At 38.2% G+C, this 23433-nt stretch overlaps 2 protein-coding genes and 1 pseudogene across 8 annotated transcripts in view; 1 reads left to right on the top strand and 2 right to left on the bottom strand.

Annotated features, from left to right (window-relative positions):
• The window catches only part of KRBOX5 (KRAB box domain containing 5), a 47045-nt gene that overhangs the window by 8211 nt on the left and 15401 nt on the right, over positions 1 to 23433 (bottom strand). For 5 of the 7 annotated variants that reach the window (XM_012469935.2, XM_012469937.2, XM_012469934.2 and 2 more), the window contains 2 exons: positions 17695 to 17821; positions 17085 to 17189 (listed from right to left, as the gene is read on the bottom strand). The exons of 1 other annotated variant lie outside the window; for it this stretch is intronic. In XM_012469935.2, the coding sequence (XP_012325358.1) occupies positions 17085 to 17189; positions 17695 to 17821 (232 nt within the window). The remainder of the gene's footprint in view (positions 1 to 17084; positions 17190 to 17694; positions 17822 to 23433) is intronic. One more of the 7 variants, XM_012469939.2, reaches the window with a different exon arrangement.
• On the bottom strand, positions 5244 to 17155 carry LOC110569391 (glyceraldehyde-3-phosphate dehydrogenase-like). The gene is made up of 2 exons (XM_064362694.1): positions 17085 to 17155; positions 5244 to 6326 (listed from the first exon to the last, which is right to left on the bottom strand). Exon 2 carries the CDS (start codon positions 6306 to 6308, stop codon positions 5301 to 5303), a length of 1008 nt encoding a protein of 335 aa, XP_064218764.1. The 5' UTR covers positions 6309 to 6326; positions 17085 to 17155; the 3' UTR covers positions 5244 to 5300.
• LOC105729268 (MICOS complex subunit MIC26-like) lies at positions 9920 to 10519 on the top strand (annotated as a pseudogene).

The following is a 23433-nucleotide window of genomic DNA, read 5'->3' on the forward strand; positions in this document are numbered from 1 at the left end:
GAAAATTCCAATTACTACATTCAGGTGAAAATAATTTATAAATCTAATACATAAAATTATAACAAGTTGAGAACACCATGATAGTTGAATCAAAAACTTGAGGCCCCTTTGTTTTCTCAATTGATATATGTACTTACATATAATAGGGTGACTAAAGCCAGTTGAGTTTGCAGTGCCTAGGTGAACACAAAGCCAAGAATGGTTGCATCCAGAAGGAAGAAAGTTTGTTGTATTTGTGCACCACAGTACAGTGCAGTTACACAAAATTTTTTCACATTGTGTTTCACCCTCAGGAAAGAAAAAAAAAAAAGGAGTGAAACATATGTCCAAACTTCTGGGTTATTCTGGGGCTATCTAAGGACTGGTCATTGCTTCCTTTAATATGTGATGCTGAAGAAAATGGTGATATATTTGAAATGACATGTCAGGTCAACTGAGAACAAAGATGAATGCTTGTTACAACAACAGAGAGACATTAGTACCTATGACAGTCATCAAATGGAGAGATTAAAGGCTCCTAAGAGAGAAAAAAGCAAATCTTTTACATAGGAAAATACACACAGTAGTCCAGAGAAGACACATCCTGACAACAGTTTGAAGAATTACCCAGAATGACTATAGCCTGATAAGTATCTGTTTTCCCCTGTACAAATTCATTCCATAAAAGATGAATAGGTAGTTGTTTCTTAATTGATCAAAATATTAACAAAATCACAAGAAAAAGTAATTAAAAAACATGGTCCAATCAAAGGACCAAAATGAAAGTAAATCTAAAGAAGTAGAAATCTATTAACTAACATATTAATATCCAAGTGAAGCTAGAGAAGAAGTAATCTGTTAATTTTAAAATAATTTAAAACATCTTTTTCTTATAGACAAGGTCTCACACTGTCACCAGGCCAGAGTGCAATCATAGCTCACTGGAACCTTGAATTCCTGGCCTAAAGCAGTAACCCTACCTCAATTTTCCAAGTGGCTATGAGTACAGGAGTGCGCCATCACATCTGAATACTTTTTAAAATTCTTTGTACAGATAGGGTCTTGCTAGGTCATCTAGGATGCTTAAGAATTCCTGGCCTCAAGGAATCCTATAGCCTCAGACTCTCAAAGTCCTGGGATAACACCAGCAACTGCACCTGGCATTCTCTGTTTTCTTTAAGAAATGAGGACATTAAGCCCACAACTTCACAAAAGGAAAAGGATATATTACATACTGATAAAGAGTTCAATTCAATAAGAATATTTAAATATGCTAAACACCTATCCACCAAACTTTGGAGCACCAAGATTCATAAAACAAGTATTTCTAGACCTGAGAAAAAAATTTGCAACATAGTAACAGTGGGGTACTTCAATACCCCATGGACATCATTAGAACATTGAGGCAGAAAATTAACAAAGAAATTTTGGACATCAATTCCACATGACCAACTGGACCTAATAGGCATCTACAGAATAGACCAATTGGAACCAATAGACATCTACAGAATACTTCACCTATCACCCACAGAACACATATATCTTTCATATGCACACAGGACACACTTGAAGACTGACCCTATATGCTCAGCCAGAAAGCAAGTCTCAATAAATTAAAAAAAAAATCAAACTCATACCAACCATACTCTTGTTTCTTTTTCTTTTCTTTTCTTTTTCTTTTTTTTACTATCTCCAGTAATGGGTATAAGTAATTTTTTTATTTCTTTTTTTTCACTACCAACCATACTCTTGAACTAAAATAGAATAAAAACAGAAAACAATACCAAGAACATCTCTCAAAACCACAGAAATGCATAGAAATTGAACAACTGACTCAACAACTTTTAAGTAACAATGAAATCAAGACACAAATCAAAAAATTCTTTGAAATAAGTGAAAACAGAGAAAACACATACCAAAATCTTTGGGACACAGCTAAAGCCACATTAAAAGAAGTTTATAACATGAAGTGCCTTCTTCAAGAAATTAGATCTCAAATTAATGATGTAAGATCACATGTGAAGAAACCAGAAAAAGAAAAATAAGTTGAGCACAAAGCTAGCAGAAGAAAAGAAATAACTAAAATCAGATAACTGAATTAAATTGAGACCCCAAATTCCATACATCAGCAAGCATCAGCAAGACCAAAAGTTGGTTCTTTGAAAGGATAAACAAGACTGATGGACCTCTAGCTAGGTTACTAAAGAAAAAGAGAAGATCCAAATTAGCACAATCAGAAACAACAAAGGGGACATTACAATCGATCCCACAGTTATACAGAAGATTCCCAGAGACATATAAACACTTCTATGCACATAAAGTAGAAAATCTAGAGGAAACAGAGAAATTCCTAGAAACACAAATCTCCAAAGATTAAACAGGGAAGAAACTGAAACCCTGAAGAAACCAGTATCAAGTTCTGATATTGAATCAGTAATAAAAAACCTACCAACCATAAAAACAAAAAACAAAAAACCCTGGACCGGATGGATTCACAGCTGAATTATACCAGAAGTACAAGGAAGAGCTGGTATCAATTCTACTGAAATTATTCCAAAAAATAAAGAGGAGGGACTCCTCCCCTCTCATTTTATGAGGCCAACATCAGTCTGTTACCAAAATCTGGCAAAGACACAATGAACAAAGAAAACTACAGGACAATATCTTTGATTAACATAGATACAAAAGTCCTCAACAAAATACTAGCAAACCAAATCCAGCAGCACACCCAAAGGTAATTTACTACAATTAACTATGCTTTATTCCTGGAATGCAAGGTTGGTATAACGTGAAAATCACTAAATGTAATTCAGCACACAGAATTAAAATTTAAAAGCTGGGTGCAGTGGCTGATTCCTGTAATCCCAGCACTTTGGAAGGCCAAGGAGGGTAGATCACCTGAGGCCAGGAGTTCGAAACCAGCTTGGCCAACATGGCGAAACCCTGTCTCTACTAAAATCACAAAAATTAGCTGGGTGTGGTGGCACATGCAGGCATTCAGGAGGCTGTCACAGGCACTCAGGAGGCTGAGGCATGAGAATTGCTTGAGCCCAGGAGGCAGAGGTTGCAGTGAGCACTCCAGCCTGGGGGATAGAGCAGGACTCTATCTCAAAAAAAAAAAAAAAAAAATCACTATTTCCATAGATACGTGATAAGCTTTTGATAAAACTTAACATCCTTTAATGATAAAAAAAAAAAAGCCCCTCAACAAACTAAGAATTGAAGAAACATACCTCAAAATAATGAGAGCCATCTATAAGAAACCCACAGCCAACATACTGACCAGGCAAAAGCTGGAGGCATTCCCCTTAAAAACAAGAAGACAAGAATGCCCACTCTCACCACTTCTACTCAACATAGTAATGGAAGTACTAGCCAGACAAATCAGTCAAGAGAATGAAATAAAAGGCGTCCAAAGAGGAAAAGAAGAAAGTAACATCGTTTCTGCTGATATGATTCTATACCTCGAGAGATTGTGCCAAAAGTATCCTAAAACTTATAAGGAACTCCAGTAAAATTTCATGATACAAAATCAAAGTACAAAAATTAGTAGCATTTCTAGACACCAATAACATTCAAACTGAGAGCCAAATCAAGAACATAATTCTATTTACAATAGCCATACACACAATGAAAAAACCAAATACCTAGAAATAGATCTAACCAATGAGGTTAAAGATCTCTACAAGGGGAACTATAAAACACTGTTGAAAAAAATAATAGACAACACAAACAACTGGAAAATCATTCACGGTCACAGAAGAATCAATATCATTAAAATGACCATACTGCCCCAAAGCAACCTAGAGATCCAATACTATTCCTATCAAACTACCAATGTCATTTTTCACAGAATTAGAAAAAAACTATTCTAAAATTCATATGGAATTAAGAATGGAAAATAAATAGTGTGCAAAGTAAAATACTGTCATATTAGTTAAAATACATGTTATATCAAAACATGTCACAAGAGACAAGAAAGAGCATTATACAATTATAAAAGGGTTCATTGTCCAGGAAGCTGTAATAAATATTAACAATATGTACCTAACATCACAGCTCCCACATACATGCAGCAACCAGCAAACTTTTACAGAATTGAAGCAATAAGTAGCCATCAGTACAATAGTAGTAGGAGACTTGCATACTCCATTTTCACTAATGGAAAGAATAAAAGAGACAGAAGATCAATAAGGAAACAGAGGACTTGAACAACACTATAGACCATTAGACCTAACAGTCATATATAGAACTGACCATTCAACAACAGAATACACGCTATCCTCAACCATACATGACACATTATCACAGATAGACAACCTGTTAAGCCACAAAAAAGTCTTACAAATTTAAGCAGATGAAAATCACACAAAGCATCCCTGCTTACTACAATAGAATAAAACTAGAAGTTAAGAACAGAAAGAAAAATGGTATCTCCACAAATATGTGGAAATCAAATAAACTCTCAAACACACTTTTGTTCGAGAGTTTAAAGACAATATTGTTAAGATGCCAATGCTACCCCAAATGATCTACAGATTCAATGTACTCTCCATCAAAATGTTAATGGAACTTTTTGCACAAGTATTAAAATAGTCTAAAATGTCTATGGTATCTCAAGAGACCACAGATGGATAAATGATCTTGGGAAAGAATAACAAAGAGACATCATACTTTCTGATTTCAAAACATACTACAAAGCTACTGTACTCAAAACAGTGTGCTACTGACAGAAAGATAAATAAAAGATGAAACAGACTGCAGAATCCAGAAATAAATCCTCATGTATATGGTAAATTTATTTTCAATAAGGGTTCCAAGAATCCACAATGAGGAAAGGACAGTCTCTTCAACAAATAGGGTTGGGAATATTGGAAACCGACAAGAGAAAAAATAAAAGTTGGACCTTACCTTGCACATTTACAAACATGACTCTAAATGGATTGAGTTATTTTTTGTAGCCACTGTAATTTACATTTTTAATTTCTTTTTCAGATTGTTTTCTATCAGCACATAGATATGCTACTGATATTTGTATGTGGATTTTGCATCCTGCAACTTTACAGAATTTGTTTATTCTAACAGTTATTTATTTATTTATTTATTTTTTATTTTTGGCTGAGCACAGGGGACTTTATTGATGGTACATGACAAGGTGGGGCTCCCTAGGCCCCTCCCTCTTCAAGGGGTCTGCATGGAAACTGTGAGGAGGAACAATTCAGTGTGGTGGGGGACTCAGTGTGGTAGGGACTCCCCAGCAGTGAGGGCCTCTCGGCCTCTCTTCCTCTCGTGCTTTCGCTGGGGCTGGTGGTCCAGGGGTCTTACTCCTTGGAGGCCATGTGGGACATGAGGTCCACCACCCTGTTGCTGTAGCCAAATTCATTGTCATACCAGGAAATGAGCTTGACGAAGTGGTCACTGAGGGCAATGCCAGCCCCAGCATCGAAGGTGGAAGAATGGGTGTCACTGTTGAAGTCAGAGGACACCACCTGGTGTTCAGTGTAGCCCAGGATGCCCTTGAGGGGGCCCTCTGACGCCTGCTTCACCACCTTCTTGATGTCATCATATTTGGCAGGTTTTTCCAGACGGCAGGTCAGGTCCACCACTGACATGTTGGCAGTGGGGACACGGAAGGCCATGCCAGTGAGCTTCCCGTTCAGCTCAGGGATGACCTTGCCCACAGCCTTGGCAGCGCCAGTAGAGGCAGGGATGATGTTCTGGAGAGCCCCATGGCCATCACGCCACAGTTTCCCGGAGGGGCCATCCACGGTCTTCTGGGTGGCAGTGATGGCGTGGACAGTGGTCATGAGTCCTTCCACGATACCAAAGTTGTCATGGATGACCTTGGCCAGGGGCGCTAAGCAGTTGGTGGTGCAGGAGGCATTGCTGACTATCTTGAGGCTGTTGTCATACTTCTCATGGTTCACGCCCATCACGAACATGGGGGCATCAGCAGAGGGGGCAGAGACAATGACCCTTTTGGCTCCCCCCTGCAAGTGAGCCCCAGCCTTCTCCATGGTGGTGAAGACGCCATTGGACTCCACCACGTACTCAGCGCCAGCATCGCCCCACTTGATTTTGGAGGGATCTCGCTCCTGGAAGATGGTGATGGGATTTCCATTGATGACAAGCTTCCCGTTCTCAGCCTTGACAGTGCCATGGAATTTGTCATGGGTGGAATCATACTGGAACATGTAGACCATGTAGTTGAGGTCAATGAAGGGATCATTGATGGCGACAATATCCACTTTACCAGAGTTAAAAGCAGCCCTGGTGACCAGGCGGCCAATACGACCAAATCCGTTGACTCCGACCTTCACCTTCCCCATGGTGTCTCAGGGATGTGGCTAGCGATGAGAGGGAAGAGACGGTTATCTGTGGAACAGGAGGAGCAGAGAGCCTATTCTAACAGTTTTTTAATGTCATGTTTATTATTTTTTAATATACAAGGTCATTTTGTCTGTAAACAAGGACAATTTGACTTTTTCCATTCCAATTTGGATGCCTTTTATTTTTTTCTCTTTATTAACTGCTCTGGCTAGGACTTCCAGAACTATGTTGAATAGGAGTGGTGAAAGTGAGTATCCTTGTCATGTTCCAGATCTCATAGAAAAAGCTTTCAACTTTTCCCTGATTTGTATATTAACACTGGTTTGTCATATATGTTTTCACTGTATTGAGATATATACTTTCTATATATAATTTGCTTACAGTTTTCACTATTAAGAATGTTGAATTTTTTCAAATGTTTTTTGTGTATACAAATAACTACAAAAAATTAAGATACTCAGCAATAAACTTAAATAAAAAGGTGAATGATCTCAACACTGAAAATCATAAAACATGGATGAAAAAATACACATGAATAAATGAAAATATATTGTGTTTATATATTGGAAAAGTATTATTAAAATGGGCATGTTGGCCAAACTGACCTATAGATTTAATGCAAGTTCTATCAAAATACCAATGACATTATTCACAGAAATAGAGAGAAAAAACCAAAACAAAACAAAAAACCTAAATGTACATTGAACCACAAAATACCCTGAACCACCAAAGCAATCCTGAGCAAAAGGAACAAGGCTGAAGGCATCTTCACTGAAGAAGGCTGAAGTCACTACCTGACTTCAAAATTTATTACAAAGCTACAGTATCCCAAACAGCATTGTACTGGCATTAAAACAAACACATAGACCAATATGCCCAATGAGTCCATAAATAAATTCATGCACCTAAAGCTGACTGATTTTCAACAAAGATGCTGAGAACACCCTTTGGGGAAAAGACAGACTTTTTATGCTGAGAACACCCTTTGGGGAAAAGACAGTCTTTTTAATAAATGGTACAGGGAAAATTGAATATCCATATGCAGAAGAATAAGACTTACCTAACCCTAACCCTCATCATATACAAAACCCAATTTAAAATGGATTAAAGACTTAAATGTAAAGCCCTAAACTATGAAACTATTAGATGAAAACACGGCAAATACTTTACAACATTGGACTTGGAAAGACCTCAAAGCAAAGGCAACCTAAGTAAAAATAGGCAACTGAGATTACATCAAACTAAAACACTTTTGCATATGAAATGAAATAGCAGAGTGAAGAGACAAAGTAGACAATGGGAGAAAATATTTGCAAACTATACATATGACAAGAGGTTAATATCGAGTATATAAGAAATTTGAAATCTCAAAATAAAACAAACATATAATCCAATTTTAAAATGTGCCAAAGACCTTCATAGACATTAGTAAAAAGAAGACATACAAATGGCTAACAAAGATGCTTAACATCACTAATCATCAGGGGAATGCAAATCTAAACCACAATGAGATCCGCCACACTCTAGTTAAAATGACTATAAACAAAAAGGCAAAAATATAACTAAAACAAGTACTGGTGAGGATGTGAAGAAAAGGGAACACATGTATATTGTTGATGCGATTGTAAAGTAGTATGGCCACTATAGAAGAATATGGTTCCTGAAAAATTAAAATACAGCAGTCATATGAAAAATTAAAAATTAAAAATATGCTGCCATATGATTTAGCAATTCCACTATTGGGTATATATCTAAAAGAAAGGAAATCAATGTGTCAAAACATAGCTGAATTCCCATGTTTACTGCAGCACTCTTTATAATAGCCAAGATATGAAATCAATACAAATGTATGGCAAGAGATAAATGGATAAAGAAAATATATACATGCACAATGAAACACTATTCAGCCATTAAAAAAGAATAAAATCCTGTCCTTTGCAATAACATGGATGAACTGTGAGATATCACGTTAAATGAATAGGCCATATGCAGAAATATAAACGCTTCATAATCTCACTCAAATAAGTAACCTAAAAAAAAAGAAAGAAAAAAAGGGCAGGGAATCCCAGCACTTTGGGAGGCCGAGGCATGCAGATCACTTTAGGTCAAGAGTTCAAGACCAACCTGGCCAACATGGTGAAACCCTGTCTCTACTAAAAATACAAAAAATTAGATGGCCATGGTGGTGTGTGCCTGTAATCCCAGTTACTCAGGAGGCTGGGGCAGGAGAAGAGCTTGAACCCAGGAGGCAGAGGTTACAGTGAGCTGAGATCACACCACTGCACTCCAGCCTCGGCAACAGAGCTAGACTCTGCCTTAAAAAAAAAAAAAGTTGATATAAGCAGAGGGTATAACAGTGGTTACTAAGACTAAAGGGGGTGGAATAGAAAGACGTTGCCTAACAGGTTTAAAGTTACAATTATATAGGAGACGTAAGTTCTGGTATTATTACACAGTAGGATAACAATGGTTATCTCAATCATAAAAAAAAAAAAATCACCAAACTCAAAGACAGGTCATTTGAAAGTAATCAACTGGAAAAAAAAATAAAAGCATGAAGGAAGTATATAGGCTGTATAGTATATTATAAAGTGAACAAATATACACATTTTAAGTTTTTCAGAAGAAGAAAGAAAGAGGAAAAAAAGATTATTTAAAGATATAATGTCTTAAAACTCCCCAAATCTGAAAAAGGATATGAACAACCAGTTTCATAAAGCCCAAAATACCTATGGCAAGAAGAACCTAATGAAGATTTCCCTGGGACATATTATAATTAAATTGTCAAATTCAAAGACAAAGCAAGACTCATGAAAGCCACATGAGATAAAAGATTCTTCACATACAAGGGAAACTTTATAATGTTATTAGTAGATTTTTTAGCAGAAATCTTACAGACCAAATGGGAGTGACACCGTATATTCAAAGTGCTGAAAGAGGGGAAAAAAATGCAACTAAGAAGGCTATATACACAACAAAAGCATCTCTTAGAAATAAAAGAGAGATGAAGACATTTCAAGACCATGCTCCCCCAAAAAAGTTAAGGGGAATTAATCATCACTAGACCTGTCTAGAAAAGCTAAAGGACTAAAGGGAATCACTCAAGATGAAATGATGAAATGCTAACTGAATATGAAAACATTAAAACTACAAACATCACTGGAAATGGTAAATACACAGTGAAATTCGGAATACTCGAATAGTGTAATGGTGCTGCATTAAATCACCTTTAATTTTAGTATAATAACTGTAAAACAAAAATATTTTTAAAAAGTATAGCTATGATAATTTCTTAATGAATACACAATATAAAAAGTTTTAAACTGCGACATATATAGTATAAAATGTGTGAAGGGGAGAAAAATTGAAGTTTTTCTATGCATAAAAGTTGAATTATCATCTTAAACCAGACTGTTATATGATATCTTATGTAAGTCTTACAATCACTGGGAAAAAAACTGTAGTAGATACATACAAGAAAAAGAGAAAGTAATCAATGTATATAAAAACAACATAAACAAGACAAAAAATTAACAAACCAAAGGGAAGACAGCATAAGAGGAAAAAAGAAACAAACGAGGACCCTGCTGGAGCCACTGCTGCCAGCGACATGTTCAGGGTAATTCAGAGGTCCATGGGGCCAGCCAGCCTGAGCTTGCTCACCTTCAAAGTCTATGCTGCACCAAAAAAGGACTCACCTCCCAAAAATTCCATGGAGGTTGATGAGCTTTCACTCTACTCAGTTCCCGAGGGTCAATTGAAGTACGTGGAAGAGTCAAGGGGCCCGCTTGAAGAAAGCATCTCAGAGCTCTGACACTACAGCGAGCCATACACAAGCTGGTGTCAGAAAACCTACTTCCAAAGTAAGCCCAAGATGCAAAGTTTGGTTCAATGGGGGTTAGACAGCTATGACTATCTCCAAAATGCACCTCCTGGATTTTTTTCCAAGGCTTGGTGTTATTGGTTTTGCTGGCCTTAGTGGATTCCTTTCGGCTAGAGGTTCAATAATAAAGAAGCTAGTGTATCCGCCTGGTTTCGTGGGATTAGCTGCCTCCCTCTATTATCCACAACAAGCCATTGTGTTTGCCCAGGTCAGTGGGGAGAGATTATATGACTGGGGTTTACGAGGATATATCATCATAGAAGATTTGTGGAAGGAGAACTTTCAAAAGTCAGGAAATGTGAAGAATTCACCTGGAACTAAGTAGAAAACTCCATGCTCTGCCCATTTTATTCAGTTATAGGTAAACATTGGAAACTCCATAGAATAATCAGTATTTCTACAGAAAAATGGCAGAGAAGTCAGTATTGAATGTATTAAATTGGCTTTCTTCTTCAAGAAAAACTAGACCAGACTTCTGTTATCTTGGGTGATACCATCCTGCAAGCAAACTAATCTGAAACCCTTTCACCTAGAGATAATGTACAAGCCTTAGATCGCCTGGTTCTCATGTTGCTATTTATATACATAAATAAAACCCAAGTTTTTTTTAAAAAAAGAAACAAATGAAGTATAAAATTGAAAAAAAAATACTTACCTAGCAATAATTACCTATAAAGAGATTAAATTATCCAATAAACAGATACCAATATACACTGAATGTCACTTTCAAGATTTAGGTTAAAATTTAATAGCCATTGTGAGAGAATTAAGAAGTGCAACTTTTAAGAAGTTATTAGGCCATGAGAGCTCTGCCTGAATGAATGTAATAATGTTCTTATCAAAGCAATGGGTTAGTTATCACAAGTGTGTGTTTGTTATAAAAGAGGGCTCTCTTCTCCTCATGCCTTTGGCTTTGTTATTATGCAGCAAAAAGGTCTTCACCAAATGCCAGTGTCATGCACTCTGCCTTCCCTGACCTCAGAATCATAAGCTAAATTAACTTGTATTCCTTTTAAATCACCCATTTCTTATAAAATACCCTGTGATATTCTGATATTGCAGCACAAAACAGATTCAAAACAGAGAGTGGATGAATGAAATTTTAAAAATCCAGTGATAGGTTGCTTACAAGAGACTCACTTTTGATTTAAATAGGCTAAAAGTGAAGGAACTGGAAAGGATATTCCATACATATGATAAACAAAAGAGTGCAGCCAAGGGTAGTTATACTTACATCAGACAAAACAGACTGTCTGACAAAATCTGTCACAAGAGACAAAGAAGTTAATTATACAATAATAGAGAGGTTAAAGCAATTAAATAGATATATGCATCCAACACAGGAATACCAAAATATAGAACCCAAACATTAACAGAAGTAGAAGGAGAAATACACAGAAATACAATAAAAGAGAATGTTAGTATCCTACTTAAAATGGATAGATCATTCAAGCACAAAATTAAGAAAACAGTGCACTCCTGTAACACTATAGACTAAATATACATATAACATCCCATCCAACAATATGAGAATACACATTCTTCTAAAAATACATGAAATAGTCTCCAGGATAGATCACATGTGAAACCAAAAATAAAAAACAGTAAGTCTTTTCGAATTTAAAAAGACTAAAATTCTATTAAGTTTTCTTTTTCTGATTGCACTGATATAAAACTGAAAATCAGTAGCAGGAACAAAACTGGAAACTCACAAATATGTGAATATTAAACAACATGCTCCTGAAAAATCAACGGGTTAAAGAAGAAATCAAAAGAAAAATCAAAACTTACCCTGAGACAAATGAAATTGGAAACACAAGAAGCCAAAACTTCTGGGATGCAACAAAAACAGTTCTAATATAGAAGTTTATAATAATAAAGTCCTACATTAAGAAAAAAAAGATGCTGAATAAGCACTCTAACTCTAATCCATAAGAAACTCAAACAAGAACAAAACAATCCCAATGTTAGTGTAATTATGGAAATAAGAATTAGAACAAAAAGAGACTAAATAGAGACTAGAAAAACAATAGAAAAGATCAAAGAAACTGAGTTGAGTTTTTTAAAGAAAATTAAGAAACTTTTGGCGAGATCAAGCAAAGGAAAAAAAGAGAGAGGACTCAAAAAATTACAAATGGGCTGGGTGCGCTTGCTCATGCCTGTAATCCCAGCGCTTTGGGAGGCCACGGCAGGTAAATCACTTGAGCTCAGGAGTTGGAGACGAGCCTGGGTAACATGGTGAAACCCCTCTCTCCAAAAAATACAAAAATTAGCTGAGCATGGTGGTATGCACCTGTAGTCCCAGCTACTTGGGAGGTGTGAGAATCACCTGACCCGGGAGGTTGAGGCTGCACTGAGTCATGATCAGGCTACTGCACTTTGGCCTGGCCATCAGAGTGAGACCCTGTTTCAAAAAAATAAATAAATAAATAAATGAAAGAAAGATGAGTCATTACAACTGATACCACACAAAGAAGAATAAGAGACTACTATGAACAATTATACGATAACAAATTGGATAACTTAGAAGAAATAGATTCTTAGACATGAATGACTGACCAAGATTAAATCATGAAGAGACAGAAATACTGAACTGACCAGTAATAAGAAAGAAGATTGAAGCAGGAATAAAAAAATCCAATGAGAAAAAGCCCATGACCAAATGACTTTATGGGTGAATTGTATCATAAATTTAAAGATGAATTAATGTCAATCCTTCTCAAATTCTTCCAGAAAATTGAAGGGAAAAAAACATTGCCATTGCCCTAGTTTGCATGTAAGGAAAAGTGGGCATGTAAGTACATGACTGCAGAACTGCTCCTCTCAGCCCACTGCCTGCAGGAGAGCCTTGTTCCACAGGAGCAGTCATAGAGCTGCAACACTGCCAGCTCAATAAAGCTGTTTTCTTCTACCACTAGCTCGTGCTTCAATTCTTTCTCAGTGAAGCCATGAACCTTGCCAGGATAAGCCCCAATTGGGGGCTCACTTGCCCTGCAACTAGAGCAGTTAGGTAAGAAAAAGAAATAAAAGGCACTCACATCAGCAATGAAGAATAAAAATTCTCTCTGCTTGCAGACTAGGTAATTTTATATATAGAAAACTCTAAAGAGTATACAAAAAGAGATAGAGCTAATACACCCATTCAGTAAAGTTGAGGTCACAAAATTAACATGCAAAGATTAGTTGCATTTCTATATACTAATAATAAATGATCTGAGAAGAAAAGTGAAGCAAAAATCCAATTTATAATAGCATCAAAAAGTATAAAATTCGCTATGACTCCATTTAACAAAGGAGGTGAAAAATCTGCTACAGTATAATCTGTAAGTTATTGATGAATGTAATTGAAAAAGACACAAATAAATGGAAAGATATCCCTTGCTCATGGACTGGAAAAATTAATACAGATAAAATGTCCACACCACACAAAGTGATCTACAGATACAATGCAATCCCTATTAAAATTCCAATGTCAGTTTTCACAGGAATAGAAATAAATTCTAAAATTTATTTAATTATATATATATGTTTTGAGACAGAGTCTCACTGTTGCCTAGGCTGGAGGGCAGTGGGGTGATCTTGGCTTACTGCAACCTCTGTCTCCTGGGTTCAAGCAATTCTCTTGCCTCAGCCTCCCCAGTAGCTGGGATTACAGGTATGTGCCAATATGCCTGGTTAGTTTTTATATTTTTAGTAGAGATGGGGTTTCACCATATTGGCCAGGCTGGTCTTGAACTCCTGGCCTCAAGTGATCTGTCTGTCTCAGTCTCCCAAAGTGCTGGGATTACAGGTGTGGGCCACTGCATCTGGCCTTCAAAGTTCTATAAAACCACAAATGACCCCAAATAGCCAACACAATTTTAAGAAAGAAGAATAAAGCTGAAGACATCACACGTCTTCATTCCAAACTATTACAAAGCTATACTAATCATGAGTATTATACTGACCTAAAAAGATACATAGACCAATGGGACAGAATAAGGAAACCAAAAATAAACCCATGTGTATACAGTTAGCAATCTTTGACAAGGGCACCAGGATACACAATGGGAAAAGTACAGTCTCTTCAATAAATGATGTGGAAAAGATGGATATTCATGAGCAAAAAAGATGAAATTGAACATTTATACCATATATAAAAATGAACTCAAAAAGAATTAACACTTAAGTGTAAAACCAGAAACTGTATAACTTTTAGAAGAAACACAGGAAACAAGTTCTTAGACATTCGCCTTGGTACTGATTTTTTAGATTTTGCACCAAAAAAGCACAATTAACAAAATCAAAAAACAAGTGTGACTATGTCAAACTAAAAGTGTCTGCACAGCAAAGGAAACAAAGAACAACATGAAAAAGCAACCTAAGGACCGGCCTAAGGACTGGGAGAAACTCTATCTCATAAAAGTTTCACATCTAAAATAAGTAAGAATTTCACACAACTCAACTACTAAAAAAAGTAAACCTGACTTAAAAAGATGCAAAGGACCTGATTAGAAATTTCTCCAAGGATGACATAAAAGTGGCAAACAGGTTTAAGAAAAGGTGCTCAACATAATTAATCATCAGGGAAATGCACATCAAACCTCAATGAGACATCACCTCACATTTACAGAGAGATACCACAGTGAGATATCAAATCATGAGATATCACCTCATACTGTTAGAATGGCTATTATCAAAGACACAAGAGATCACAAATGTTGGTGACTGTGGAGAAAAGGAAACCTTGTACACTGTTGGTGGAAATGTAAATTGATCCAGCCATTATGGGAAAAAGGATGGAGGCTCCTCAAAAAATTAAAAACAGAAGTACCATATGAATCTGCAATCCCACTTCTAAGTATATACCTAAAAGAAATACAATCTGGCAGGCTCAGTGGCTCACGCCTGTAATCCCAGCATTTTGGGAGGCTGAAGTGGGCAGATCACTTGAGGCCAGCAGTTCAAGACCAGCATGGCCAACATGGCGAAACCCTGTCTCTACTAAAAATATAAAAAAATTAGCCAGGCAGGTAGGCACGTGCGTGTTATCCCAGCTACTCAGGACGCTGAGATGACAGAATCGCTTGAACCCAGGAAGCGGAGGTTGTAGTGAGCCGAGATGGCGCCACTGCACTCCAGCCTGGGAAACAAAGTGAAACTCCATCTCAAAAATAAATAAATAAATAAAATCAGTGTGTTAAAGAGATATCTGCACCCCTATGTTCATAGCTGATTATTCACAATATATAGTGGAATATTATTCAGCGTAATGAAGAAGGTAATCCTGCCATTTCTGACAACATATGGATGAATAGACCAAGTGGACATTACGGTAACTAAATAAGATAGAGAAATAGAAATACTGTATAATACTAGTTATTTGTAGAATCTTAAAGTTGAGCTCATAGAAGTAAAATGTAGGACAACAGATCCCAGCAGCTGAGAGGTGGTAAAAACAAGGAGATTCTGGTCAAAGAGTACCAACTTTCATTTAAAGGATAAATAAATTCTGGGGATCTGATGTATAGACTTGTAATGTACATGTCTGTGAATGTAGTTTACAATACTCTTGTATACTTGAGATTTGCTAACACAGTAGATCTCAAATGTTCTCTCCACAAAAAACCTAGCAACTATATGAGATAATTAATGTGTTAATTAATTTTATTGTATTAATCATTACACAATGTACACATATATAAAATCAAATTATCAGGATGTATCCCTTAAATATATATAATTTACAAGTGTGAGAAAAAAATTCACATGAAAGGAAGCAAGGAAAAGAAAAGGAAAAGAAAGAAAATGAACATAACACATACTCATTAAGCTTCACACTTAACCAGATAAAATTATAAAACGTGATTATATATGAGTTGAGAGGTTACTATATACTGGGCAATGTACTGAGCTCACCATAGACATTCATTCAGTTAAGAATTCTACATAGTAAGTGATATACTAAATGATTTTATATATGTGGAATTTGTGCATGTAGAGCTTATATTTCTAATCCTAGTTTAGGCTAGGAAAGATGAAAAGTTGAAGTGAAACACAGGATCAGATTTTTTTTATATTCAGGAAGATACTTTGTACCCTGATGAAATTACTGAGTCACAATTTTTGTAGGATCATCATGGAAACCACCATAGTATTAGAAATTAAAATACCAGAAAATGTGTGACATCTGTCCACAGAATTCCTGGAACTTCTAAAAGAAATCCCACTTTCCATCACTGCCCTCATACACTTCTGACATGAGGAAAAACAGAACTTTAAAAATGGTTTTACGTAGAGGTAGAAACATGCACAGACTTCCCCAGAGCCCCCAAATCAATGGAAGAGCAGCCAGATTATGCAGGCCCTCACAGGCCAAGGGGAGCACTTTGGCTGTCACTGTGAATTTGAAGGTGGATCACAGAAGGTGAAGGAGAATCATTAGATAATTTCAGAGTGGCTGGGCACGGTGGCTCATGCCTGTAATCCCAGCACTTTGGGAGGCTGAGGAGGGTGGATCGCGAGGTCAAGAGATCGAGACCGTCCTGGCCAGCATGGTGAAATCCCGTCTCTACTAAAAAATACAAAAATTAGCTGGGCATGGTGGCACACACCTGTAGTCCCAGCTACATGGGAGGCTGCTTGAACCCGGGAGGTGGAAGTTGCAGTGAGCCGAGATTGCACCACTGCACTGCAGCCTGGCAACATAGCGAGACTCTATCTCAAAAAAAAAAAAAAGATAATTTCAGAGTATGAGACAGAAGATATCCCTCTGCGACAGCAAGAGAAATAAACTCAGGCATTTCAAAAATCATTTCCACTGGAGAACTTCCCAATCCACATTTCAAGGTCTGGTTCTTTCCTGACCTCTGGACCTCTCACCCATGTCATGTATTCATTCACTCTCGCCTACCTGGCTGGATGGCTACTGTCTCCACTGTCTCCCCACTCTTTACATTCCAGGGCTCCTTCCTTTGCTCCAAAAAGGTGATCAGGTCCGGCTTAGAGACAGCAAGACCTGTTTTATTAGAAAAAGTTACATGACTCTTGCCGGGAGTTCTTTAATTGCCAACTCAGTAGGGTACTCAGTAAAGAGGGAACATTATAGAGGATTCTAGAAAATTACTTCCCCAAATACTGTTTCCTGTCAGCTTCTTTAGAATATTTAGGAAGCATTTTAAAAATGGGAATCCTGAGCTTCACTTCCAAGTATGACTGAATCAAAAATAAGGAGAAGGAATTGGATTTTAAACTGTGGGCAATGATAGTTTATATCACTCCATTTCTAGAATCACCACTAAACTAGAGTGAAGCTTGTACATCACCCCAGAAAGAAGGCAAATATTAAGATCAAACATTAGGAAGTTTTTTTTCTCCAACAAACCCACGTTTTTTTTTCCCTGGAAGTAGGAATCTGAGTTCATTCATATAAAGCATAAGCTCCCAAGAGACATTCTACAAAGGAAAGAAATAAAATGCTTAGTTATTAGATATTAGACATTCCAAAGCCAAGTTATCCTCACCCAGACAAACCAGGTTTCTGTAGTTCTCTAACATCACATCCCCATACAAATTCTTCTGATCTGAGTCCAGGTGTTCCCACTCCTCCAGAGAGAATTCTATGGCCACATCCCTGAATGTCAGCAGTCCCTGAAATAAAAATAATTAACACATTGACCACGTGGCTATGGGCAGACTTCATCACTTGACCCAAGATGAAATAAGAGAGTTAAGAGAACTGACTGACTTATGAGTGACCTGAAATATTCAATAAGATACTTTTAAACACAGTAATATTTTCTAGCATATTCTCTAACTGTGGAAAGAGAATGACGTAAGATCCATAGAACCAGTGTAGATACTATGCCTATATGGAATATGAAATATAAAACTAAGGCATCAAGGCCAGGCACAGTGGTTCATGCCTGTAATCCCAGCACTTTGGGATGCCGAGGTGGGTGGATTACCCGATATCAGGAGTTCAAGACCAGCCTGGCCAACATGATGAAACCCCATCTCTAATAAATGCAAAATATTAGCCGGGCCTGGTAGCAGGCCCCTGTAATCCAAGCTACTCAGGAGGCTGGGGCAGGAGAATTGTTTGAACCGGGACGTGGAGGTTGCAGTGAGCCGAGATCACGCCATTGTGCTTCCAGCCTGGGCAACAAGAGAGAAACTTCATCTCAAAAAACAAAAACAAACAAAAAAACCCAAAAAATAAAAAACTAAGGCATCAACATAGGAATATACATTTTTGACAGTTATATTTACATGATCCACAATCAGTTGTATATAATTGTCAGGTGGAAAAGTCATGGTGACTTAGAGGCATACTTCGCAAATTTTATTATATTCAACAATAAACTGGAGAACTTGTTCAAACGCAGATTCTAATTCAGGAGGTCTGGGGTTTGGGCTGAGTTTCTGCATTTTTAACAAGCTCATCAGTGATGCCAATGCCTCAGGTCCAGAGACCACACTTTTGAATAGTAGAGAGGTAGAACACTGAGGAAAGAATTCAGGGATGATGTGGAATTGAGAGTTTTATGAAATTTACAGGTTATAACATAATAGCAAGAACAGTAGAATCCTTTTTGAACATTTATTATATACTAGATGTCATCCTAGCAGTTCTTCATGTATTGATAAAACTATAAAAATAATCTATGTTAGAAACAATAGTATTCTTCCTCTTTTATATTATAAAACATTTTGCCAACCGGCCCCCAACGAAGCCTGAACATTTCTTTTTGCCAAATATCTAGTACATAGTAGAGCTTATATTTTTTTTTTTTTTTTTTTTTTTTTTTTTGAGACGGAGTTTCGCTCTTGTTACCCAGGCTGGAGTGCGATGGCGCGATCTCGGCTCACCGCAACCTCCGCCTCCTGGGTTCAGGCAATTCTCCTGCCTCAGCCTCCCGAGTAGCTGGGATTACAGGCACGCGCCACCATGCCCAGCTAAGTAGAGCTTATATTTTACGCCAGTATGTAACTTAGAATTAATTCACTTTAAAGGGACATGCCGGCCAATATGCAGAGACAACCATAAAAGGATGTTCAGAGCAGGTGTCATAACTGAGAAGAATGATGACAACAGGAAGGCAGCAACACAAAACTGATCAAATGCTGCTGACGTCACACGCACACACGTACACAGAAACGGCAACTATACATACATGATAAGTGACAGGACATTTCTTAATAAAATTAAGAAATAAGAAAGAAATAAAATTAAGAAATATTTCAAATTGTGTTAAAACTATAAAACTCTTGTGGACGATCCCTTTTTCTGTTTTTTAAACAAACTATGAAGATAAGTACATACAATGATATGAACTAAAATAAAAGCTTGTTTTTCTGAGTCTATTTTCCCCAAGTTTTTCTTTAATTTTTCTATGTGCTGTGTTATATTTTAGAATTTAAGACAATAGACATATTAATTACATGTTAATTGTTATCTTTCTCTGAAAATACAGAGAATAAGGAGAGTATGCTGTGACATGAGTAAAATAAAATGGAAACCTACAGAACTCAGGCTTGTTTCAGAACCTACAGTTTCAAAAACCGGTATCTACAGTCAACAAATGTGAGGGCCTTCACTTTCTAAAGCAACCTACAAGCAAAGGGAAACTAAAAAGAAATGAGAGTCTCTGGATTAGACATGATGGTTTATGCGCATCACTCAGTAAATCTTCCCTCCTACATACTCATTAACAACAAAGAGAAAAATAACTAAATAGTGAAGGAATCTGGCCGAGAGCACCTGAACCAGGTGAATGAAGTTAGCATTGGCTGTAATGAGACGAATTGGTATCAGTGCTGACTCACAGATGGACCCATAATCACTGCTGTGAAACTAGTAGGGGAAAAAAGTAAATCATAATCAGAACATAATAATAAACAGGACCTAGGGGGAAGATGGAGGTGGGCATATTTCTTCAAACTGGCCATGTGATCCTACTTAGAAGCCTGGGCTGAGACCCACTTAGCTAAGCATTGTCTCTCAAGCTTCATATGCATACACATCATTTGGTATTCTGGGGCCCGTGCTAAGTTACATGATTCTGCAGGTTTGGAAAGTTTCCAGGAATTGGCTTCTTTAAGACCCATTATTAGTAGCACTCAGCTAGAGGAAGTGGGCACAGCACACAGAGTCCCTTACAAGCAATACTCTTAATCACAACACAAATACTTTTCATTCACAGTGAGGACCACCAACTTCTGTCCTGAAAAATCACATCCTTTGCCAGCCATTTAAAGTCTACAGAAGGCTGGAGGAGACACTAACATCTAAGTCAGCATTTGGAAAATAGTATGGATACATGCACTAATGCAGTATTTACTGAGCTTATACTGTGTTCTCATAGTATGTACTGTGTTGGGAACATCACATGGTGTGAGTTAAGCCACATAAACCCCTGGGATGTGGGTCCTCAGTATTCCATAATTCCCAGCAGGATTTAGAAGATGGCCCAGACTTTCCATTTCTTCTTCTGTTCCCCTGTCACCATAAAAGCTAACTATAGACGGATGGGAGGGATACGGAAAGGAAGTTTAGTTCATGAGGATTTCTCACTGCTGTCTTTACGTTGACTTTATTACAACTTGTGGAGCAACTACTGGATCTGCAGGAATGGAAAAAACGTTGCCAGGTGGGATGTCTCTAGAAGCACTGATTTCAATGAAGAAAAAAATTCAGGCCCCATATTGTCCTTTGTTCCCATTTATCTGCTTTGTGGTTTGGGCAAAGTGTGAGCACCAGCTCTGGAGAACCAGCAAGAGCAACCGCTCAGAAGTCTGATCTCCAACAAACAGTTCTGTGAGCATAGGCTCCAAGGTGGGACCAGACCTGAACCAAGCTCAGAAGAAGGTGGATTTGGGCAGGGCTGGGACACAGCAAGGCTAGCGGCAGGGCGCAGGCCCTAGGCTTCCCATCTCTATGTTGCTGGTTTATTTTCAGTACTGTCTTTCCTAAGCCTGACCGCAAGAACTGGACTCCCAGAGTTTTTCTGATTTTAATTGTTTCATTCTTAACTATTTTGTAAATCCATTAAGAAGCAATTTAATCAAAACACGTACGCTTTCTGGGAATATTATATTAAAAACCAAATCAAGAGAAAATCAATAGACATAATCATAACTACTCTTCTGGCCCTTCAGGTGGTGACATCAGAACTCACAATGTGAACATAAGGGCAATGTCCCAAATCAAGCCTAAGTTCCCTGTACATGTCTGCTCTTGCTCCTGACCACGTGATGCTGAATTTGGCCATTATCCTTCTGCTCTAGACTGAAAGTTCCTGGATGGTAGGGACTATGGCTGCTGCATCTGTTTTTCCAATGGACACATGAAATGGAAGCAACTGGTTTACTCGTCAGTCTGAGTCTTCAGACCTCCTGTCTGTTCTTCACCCACATATTAGAAAACTGGAGCAAAGCTCATTTGGATACCAAATAAAGAGACTCCTTCTGTGAGTGGAGGGACAAATCCTGGATGACACATTCCTTTCCCTCTGAGATGGAAAGATTAGATCCTGCAGTCAGCCTGACCTCAGCCTGCACAGGACATCACCAAATGTCTCAAGGATTCCCAGGTGCTGGTGAGAGAGTCCCTGGTGATCCTGTGCTGATGCCCCAATAGTGATTTGGGCAGGAGAGACTCAGGTGACTCTGTGGGGCCAGGATAGAAAGTGGAACTGACCCAGTGGAGCCACAGACCCTGGATCCAGGTGTAATATTACCTATACCTGATCAGCTAACTCTTGGGTACAAGAGAGGACAAGATGACCCTACTGCAGTAACACAGCTCACAGGAAGGTGTAGCTTCATTCATGGCTCTGGACAGTTGTGGTCCTGGCCTCCCTCTGCTAAGGTGTTGCTTTACACTCACAGATTCTGCCACCAGACTCTGCTTAGACCAGAAGCCCCTCACAAGAACTGCAGCAGCTCACTGGACAAGATCTGGAAAACTTGAAGGACTCCACACAAAATGTAGGACTTTACAAGGTCTATGGCAATCTTTCATAATGCAGAAAATGTCCCCTGGATTTTTTATACATCCTCAGTCTGGCTCTGTCTTGAGGATCCCAGGTGCAGACCAGCCTTTATGTGCAGACTCCAGGTGGAATCAACCTGGCTCTGTATTCTTGGGTGTTGCTGTGAAGAGAGGAAAACTAGAGGAGACAGCCCCTCAGGAAGGCTGCTCTCACACATCCTGGAGAACCCCAGGACCTGGGTCCAACATTTGGAGCTGCAGATCTAGGTGTTGGAGGGGCAGGGAAGTGGCATGTGCCCTCTGTACATTCATGGGCATTTGGGCAGGAGGATGAGGGGAATGTTGAGATTTTCAGGCCTACTCAATGAACGTGTGTGTGCCTGGTTGGTTTCCAGGCCCCATGGTCTCTGAATCAGTTTCAGGTTTGAAGATGCCAGGGGCATGGAAAGACAGAGCTGGAATGGCTAAATGATGCCCTGTGAACTTATTTTTGTAGAAATCTGGCCAAACTGTGCTAGAAGGGATTAAAGATTCCAAATAAGAAGAGAGACAATTTTGCCTGCAGATTTTCGGGGCAATGGGCAGTTTGCTGCACAACTGTGGGTTGTGACTGGATGTCTTAGAGGGAAAGGCCCCTCTAGCGTGAGGCCTGGTGGGTGGGCACCTTACATTTTGCAATGTTTGGAAAATATAATTAAAAACAAAATCACTGGAAAAACTATCCACAATGGTAGAAAAGAAAGAAAACTGTTTTATGACACAATCAGAGCAGAATGTAAAAGACATTACAGGCAATCTGCTAAGAGACTGGAAAAACACTCACTGGTGAAAAAGTCACCATAATTAGTCCTCAAATAGAAGGCCTGACAGCACCATCTGTCAGATACAGTTCATCTTAAATTCACCGGGCAATTGGGAGGCCATCAGTGTTTTTTAATTGGCTATAGTCAAAGGCAAAAAAACCCTCATGTCTTCGTGACAGATAGATTTGCAACTTGGAGCCAGGTGCCTGAAGGTAGATGCCTGCTCTCCTAGAGACATTGTGAGATATGGCTGTCTTCTTTGATACTTACATTTCAAATCAGTGATTCCCAGTTCCTAGAGAAAAAATGTCCTGCATCAAAAAGACTGATGGCGAGGCGCAGGGGCTCAGGGCTGTAATCCCAGCACTTTGGGATGCTGAGGCAGGCAGATCAACTGAGGTCAGGAGTTTGAGACCAGCCTGGACAACATGGTGAAACCCTGTTTCTACTAAAAATAGAAAAAT

The sequence above is a fragment of the Aotus nancymaae genome, unplaced genomic scaffold, assembly GCF_030222135.1.
Source record: "Aotus nancymaae isolate 86718 unplaced genomic scaffold, 86718_ANA_hifiasm-v0.15.2.pri h1tg000049l, whole genome shotgun sequence".
Lineage (NCBI taxonomy): Eukaryota > Metazoa > Chordata > Mammalia > Primates > Aotidae > Aotus > Aotus nancymaae.

Coding starts and splice junctions, on each gene's coding strand:
- LOC110569391 (XM_064362694.1), bottom strand. CDS start 6,308: ATGGGGAAGGTGAAGGTCGGAGTCAACGGATTTGGTCGTATTGGCCGC.